Source organism: Phaethon lepturus, unplaced genomic scaffold (assembly GCF_000687285.1).
Source record: "Phaethon lepturus isolate BGI_N335 unplaced genomic scaffold, ASM68728v1 scaffold36351, whole genome shotgun sequence".
Lineage (NCBI taxonomy): Eukaryota > Metazoa > Chordata > Aves > Phaethontiformes > Phaethontidae > Phaethon > Phaethon lepturus.
The window spans coordinates 1-6,882 of NW_010519099.1; the positions used below are offsets into that span (position 1 = coordinate 1).

Here is a 6,882-nt window from a genome sequence, read left to right on the forward strand (position 1 = left end):
CCAACCTTAATGATCCTGTGATTCTGTGATATACATGCCTGGGTTTGAGTTTGCAATGTGCAGAGCACCAATCAGTTTAAACGGTTCTGGCTCCTTAGCTCCAGTAATGAGGAATCTGGGCTGCTAAACATTTGACGACTAGAAATTAATCCTAGGATTAAGAAGCTAACTTGCTCATCTGTGGTTTGTTGAGCTTTAAATCAAAGGCTGATATTAGAAGAGCTGGAACCAGCACCATCCAAGTTCTGGCTTTATCTAGAAAGAAGTGGATCATTTCTAGCAACAGAGACTTTTCTTTTGCATCATTAACTCTATAATTCGGTTGCTGGGCTGCAATTTGAGTTCCCATTTCCTCCTTCATTTAATCCTCTTATGGTGTCACTCCTGTTCTCACGCATTAGGATTAAACGCAGTGCTGCAGTGAAGCACGTCTCTTCCAGTGTGGATGTCCTCCTGCTTCTCTCACCAGGTGGAAATGTAAATGGCTGTAACTGAATGTAAATGTAACAGTACTTTCCTTTTTTCCCTAGTGAGACCTGGCTTTTGTCTTCCCTTCCATCTCTGTGTGTCAGATTCTGCTCGGATTTTTCTCCTCCAGTGTAAATCTGGAGTGTTGATGGAGTAAGAGCAGAAATGTGCTTCAGCTCCATTGGGGATTATGCCTGTCTCGCCCTCCCAGGATTTCTAGTGTTCGTAGTTTTCCCATGTATCTTTGGCACTGGGATCTCTGGCGTCCCTCACTCCTCTAAGTACTTGTTTGTGTTTGTTTACTTGCACAACAAAACCCCTGAAGACTTTCGGGCTTTGCCTGTTAGATCCTGCCAGCCTGTGCAGTCCCTTCCTTGCTCCATCAGGTTCCCTCCCTTTGGCATACACAGCGGTGCGTGCTGAGTAACCGTTCTTCTGATTCCTCCCGCATTTCCAGGGTTTTGTCAAAGCAAAGTGATGTCAGCTTTCATATGGCAGGTCCTTTGAAGATGGATCCGCTGCCATTCAGGTTGAGACCAAGTGGGAGATGCCCAACAAGAGACCTTTATCTCATGTAGCGTCTGTCCTGCAAGCTCCTCTCCTCCCGTAGCGTCTGTTTTGCAAAGCGGGTTCAACCAGGATAGTGGTTTGAAGGAACTAATAGTAAAAAGTTACAGAGGCCCAAAACATCCCAGACCAGACTCAGTCCCTTGGGTTCTGGGCAGACTTCCAGAAAATAGAGCAAATGTTTGTCCTCCCTTCTGACAAACCCCAGAGGGTACTTACAAATAATTTACTGGCATAGCCTTGGTCTCCTTATTTCATGGACCTTGGGAAAATAATGAAAGCAGCCCAGTAAATCGTTTATGTAAATAATTTATTTGACAAGAGTGCGTTTTTTGGAAGATAAAAGTAGTTTGCAAATCTGGGTCAAATTCAGCAAATCTCCTCTGCTAAAAAAGAAATAGAAATTCTTTGAGTAATTAAAGCGCTTTGTTTCCGGATTGTGTAAATCTAAAGGTTGAATGAAATTTTTTTTAATTTTCAAAATGGCTAATGCTTTAAAAAGAGGTGGAAAAATCTTAGGAAACAGAACATCTTAAAAAAAAAAACAAAAACCAAACAACAAAACAAACAAAACCCAAAGAACCAACAAAACTTTGGCTTGACCTGAGAGTCAGTCTTTAGGTTTCCTTGTTTTTCCAAAGTTTCCCAAACATCCTCAGTTCAGATACACTCAATTGATTTTTTTTTTTTTTTTCTTCCCATATTTTGGGACTCCTAATCTGAAAAATCAGTTGTTTGCCTTGTGCTCGCAATGAGGAGTGTTGATCCTCGGAGAAGAGGGAACCTCAGGCTGCAGCTCTGCTCTCTTGCCCAGCCAAGAGCAACCAGCCCGTCCCGAGCCGAACGCCGGGGAGGAGCAAAGCACCAACCGCACACCTGGATCAAGCACCCCGCACCCGGGGTGCTGGGCGTGCGGTAACAGCACCCTGCCCTGCGTTCGCGGGCTTTTATGAGCACGCGGCTGTGAGGGCTCGGTTTGCGTTTGCCCGCGGTGAACCTGCCCGCGGGGGCACACCCCCACCTCTGGGGCACATCCCCACCGCGGGAGGGTGGCTGCTGCACCCTCACCGCACAAAGAGCGATGTCATGCTCTTCAGCGGACCTTTAAACCGCTGCACACCGTGGCTTTTACTAGGAAGGGTTAAAAAAGTCTCACTGGAGAATGCTCGTCGTACCACGTGCTTACAGAAACAAGCCATGGAGAAAATCCCGGTGCGGTGTTAACGGCTAACGCTCGCTGTGCGGAGTCGCGGGGCTGCGCACGTTCCTGTGTCGGTGGTGGTTGCTCTTTACCGTGTCTTGAACATCAACCCGATCTGACTTCTCATGAGCTTCTGCCTCCCTTCACAGGTTGGCTGTAAGGCACTGGTGTTTCCCACTCAATTTAAAACACAGAAATACTACGATATTCTGAAGCAGTCATGTCCTGAGCTAGAAAAATCCAGTCCAGGGGGAATAAAGAGCAAAAGGTGAGTTGGGGACATCTGGTGTCTTTGCACTGACCTCACAGCAGTGTCCTGCCGTGTGTCCTCTCAGCTGCCCAGCACAGGCTCTAGCGGAAGGAGGACGCGCACAGGGTCTCACCTGGAGGGGACGGGTTAGGCTGTCCTGGAGGCTCGCCCTGGCCCCTGTACACCTCTCCAGGCAGTCTTCTTCTTGCTCCGCTGTGGCTGATGGTATTTTTCTTTCTACCAGGCTACCTGACTTATCCGTTGTCATCACAGTGGACTCCAAGCTGCCTGGCACCTTCCACATGGATGAAGTGATGCAGGCGGGGGACAGCAGCCATATGAAGCGGTTGAGAGCCGTGCAGCGGACGCTCTCCTGCAACGAGCCCATCAACATCCAGTTCACTTCGGTAGGTGCTTCTGCCTGCTCCATGCCTCGTGGCTGGGTTCCATGCTGGGGATGCAGGGAAAGATGTGTGCAGTGCTGAGCATCCTGTGTCCTTTGCCTTCTGCCCTCTGAGACCAAGCCCTGGTTCCATCTTCTGCTGTAGGATGGAGGAAATGTTCTAGCATTTCCCCTTGATTCTTCCATTCTTTCTGCTCAGCCCTTTCTCAAGGGCTGGTGGAGACGCGAGGCTGTCGCGTGAATTCTGTGCAACTGAAGTTGGACCGTTTTTTTGTTTGGCTTGGGATTAAGATGCTGTTAAAGAAGAAGATAAAGTCTCCCAGGTTGGGATGGAGAATGAAGTGCAAGATGACCCCAGAACCTGCCTGGGAAGTCGCCCCTGAGAGCACGCGTAGCTCATCCTCAGAAAAGGCGGCATTGTTGCGTAACGCCCTGTGTCTTTCAGGGGACAACGGGAAGCCCCAAAGGAGCCACCCTCTCTCACAGGAACATTGTGAATAATGCCAATCTGATCGGCCTCAGGCTGGGGATCACAGAGCAGGTGGGTCTCGGTGAGAACAGAGTTTGGGGTGGTCTCCGCTGCCGCGGAGAGACCACATGTGTGGAGAGCACTGGTGCTTGCTCAGCAGAAGGGCAGGATGTTTTGCTGCAAATGACATTGGGGGATACTCGTGCATAACATTTTTCATTTCAGTGGAGATGTTTCATTTTAGCTTCGTGTGAAGTGGTTTTGGGGAGGAAAAAAAGGATACCTTTTTGTGGGGGGAAAATTGTGAACATAATCACTTTTCATTTTGGTGAATACTCATTTCAAATAATTACGAGACTCTGGATGTTAGCTTCGAAACCTGTTGAATGAGGTTTTAATTTGTTTTACATCATTTCAGTTGCTTGCTGGGGTAAAACCACGACACATGTATACAGTCTTGTAACTCTTATCAGGCTATGACCTTTCTATTTGTAGTTTCTTTTAAAAATTGTTAAAGGCAAATATTTTCTTTTTAAGTTCTGAAGTAGTTACTTCTAACACAACAGCTTTGATCCAGAAAAAAGATGGGTTGCTGCAATCAGTCCTCAGAGCCTTTGGTGTTTCTAAAGACAAAATAAAATTAATAGCATGTGCTAACTCCTGCGTATTTCATGCCTGTCATTCCACTACCACTCTTCTCTTCTGGCATATCATAAAATAATGTGTAAGCAATACCAGACCGAAAAGTCCAGCAAAGAAAAGACGTTGGACAATTACGGAATGAAATTTTGGCATTAAAAACTTCCCAGACTGTTTTTTAGCAAAGGCAGGAAGCATCAGCCCCATGTTTCCACCTATTGGGAACACAGATGAGTCTCAGGTTTCCAGCGAGTTTTCAGTGAATCAGGGAAAACTTGTCTGTTCAGATCTTTCCCTGTCAGCAGTGAGATGGGCTAGTCACGGACTGGAAGATCTCCTCTCCTCACTGGTGTCTTTGGCTTGATCCCAGGACTATCGCGTTGGCCTCCCCGCACCCCTTTATCACTGCCTGGCGTCGGTAGGAGGCTGCATGGTGATGGCTCTGCACGGGTCCTCCTGCGTCTTCTCATCGCCCAGCTTCGAGGGGAAGGCTGCTCTGGAGGCAGTGTCTCAAGAGAAGTGAGAGTTTGTTTGTGTCTTTCTGCAGAGGAGTCCGTCGCCTCACGGCCATGCTTTCTTCCCTTGCCTCGCCTGCCAGGCTCTTGCTCATGCTCTTCCTTCCCACGATGGGAGAAGCAGGTTTGCTGGTGCACATATTCGCACGGGCACTTCAGGAGCCTAAATCCAGCCTTTTCAGCTGCACTTGGGAATTTGCCACACTTCTCCCTTTCCCAAAAATAAGGGATCCTTCAGGTCACCATAGGGCTTTGGCTGAAAAGTGTAGCGGCGTCTCGGTTTGCTGTGGCTGGTGTGTTTTCACACCTAACCACCTGCCCTCCTTCTCCAAGTCCAGCTTTGCTGCTGAGATAGTTGCATTTCCAACTTGTTCTTCGTGTGTAGCTTGTAAAACAAAAGAGCTATCATTGTGTATGCATAATACACACATATATGGATATTTATATATGGTTTTATATGTACGTTTGTATACGTGCACGGATGAAGAGCACATCTGTAGTGCCTGCCTCCGTGCTGCTGCTCTGCAGCCCCGTGTGCGGTGGGACGGGATGGGGTGCTGAGCTGGGGCTGCCCCTGGTTCCAGCTCTGCAGCTCTGCCTTTCTCTCCCCTTCCTGAAGATGCTCCTTTCTACATGGCACGCCAACCATGTTTATAGACATGCTCTCCCAGCCAGACTTTGACTCCTATGACCTGTCAACTCTCCGGGGAGGTAAGTCTCAGAACTCAAATGGAAGAATCCTGAGAAACTGGGTATTACTGGTTTCCTGCTGGGAGGCTGTATTAAGCTTTGCGAGCAAATGGCTCTCCTGGAGAGAAGAGTTTAGTTGCACGAGCCTTGTGTTTCACTGTTAATTTGATGCTACATTTCCTTTCCTTTCCTTGGGGTTTCCTTCAAGAATTACGTATTTTTAGGATCCTTCTTTCATCTTAAGGCAGGACCTTTCTGTTTTAGCCGCAAGGGAAGGCACCAGGAATAGCCTGGGTTGGCTCAACTTTCTTCTCGCCAGCCACCACCGTGTGGCAGCAGATGCTTTGTGTGCTTTAGGCTGCTGCAGTCCCTAAAGCAGAGCTACTCTGTGGCTTCTCTGAAGTTTCCTGCCTGTTTCTGAAGTCATTCATCTAAGCCCTGGAGAGGGTGTGATGACGTACGCTGGAGAGGGTGTGATGACGTGTGCTGGAGCTTTCTCTCTTGCCGCAGACAGCCTCGGAAATAGCTGAGCCGAAACGGGGAGACCACGAGCCCTTTGAGGCAATGGTGGGATGGAGAGAAGATGGTGCTGGAGGATAAAGAAGCGTTTAAGCAGATTACCTAATCATCTCTGTTTACGTGAAAAATGATCTTGTCTCATCTTGTTCCCCAGCAAAGGCTATATATTACCCCACTCTTTTGTCCTGTCATCCTAGGATGGAGCAGGTGAAAGTTAGGTCTGCCCTCTCCCAGAAGGGCTGCTCTCTGCAAGGCAGGAGGAGAGGTTTTGGTTTTATGGTGGTGGTGATCAATGGGAGTGTTTGTCCTGCTAAAAATCTGTGCCTCTTTCTGCTCTGACTCTCACCTTTTTGGGAACTGCAGCTTGGATTAGGTTTGTGCTGTAGAGTTTATTTTCCTAACGAGTTAAGTCTGCCAGCCCTTAATACATTCAGGCAAACCGGCTTTGCTGCAGCCTTTGCTTCTGGAATAACTAGGACCTGTACCCATAAAAATAGGAAGTATTTTGACAGGAACCGGTGTATCCCAAAGGTCTTGCCAGCATTTAAATCTGGGAGCGCAGAACGTTCTGAGGGACCACTCCTGGGAATAAAGAGATGGTTTCCAAGGTGGTCATCTTTTCCTCTCTCCTCCAGGAATCATTGCCGGTTCCCCTGTTCCCCCTGAGGTCATGAAGATGATTATCACCAGGATGCACATGCCGGAGGTCGTGGTGAGTCGTGGTTGCTGTGGCTAGAGCTACCAGGGGTGTTTGTCATGGTGAGACCCCGAGTCTGGGCACCTCTGCGCCGCAGCGGTGCCGGAGCCGCTGGGATCAGGCGTGATGGGACCGTGGGCGCGAGGCCAGGCTGAGGGCTGAAGGTGTGGAGGGGCTGGGGGGGGGCTGGGGGGAGGAAGGGGGATTCTGCCTGGTTGCGGGTGGGGTGCCTGGCGGGGGGAAGCTGTGTAAGAAGAGAAGACATTGCTTTCCGCGTCGTAAACGGAGCGTCTGCTGGTGCGTTTCCGAGCTTTTATAAACGCTTCTGTTGTACGTGCTGCAAGGATGAAGGGTTACGGACGAGGCGCTGCTGGTTTGTGCCGGTGCGGGTGGGTGCATGCACTCATCCTGCTGTGGAGCTGCCAGGTTTCCTCCGCCACCCCGGGCTGCGCGCGGATACGTCC

The 6,882-nt window shown here is 49.2% G+C and overlaps 1 protein-coding gene across 1 annotated transcript; it reads left to right on the forward strand.

The window, feature by feature from the left end:
- Positions 1 to 2,385: 2,385 nt before the first annotated feature.
- Positions 2,386 to 6,433, forward strand: LOC104628378 (acyl-CoA synthetase family member 2, mitochondrial-like; the record flags this gene model as incomplete). Its single annotated transcript, XM_010296936.1, has 6 exons — positions 2,386 to 2,504; positions 2,731 to 2,893; positions 3,335 to 3,430; positions 4,368 to 4,516; positions 5,132 to 5,223; positions 6,357 to 6,433. Coding segments are annotated over 6 exons (696 nt in total), but the record flags the coding sequence as incomplete, so codon positions are not given.
- Positions 6,434 to 6,882: the final 449 nt, after the last annotated feature.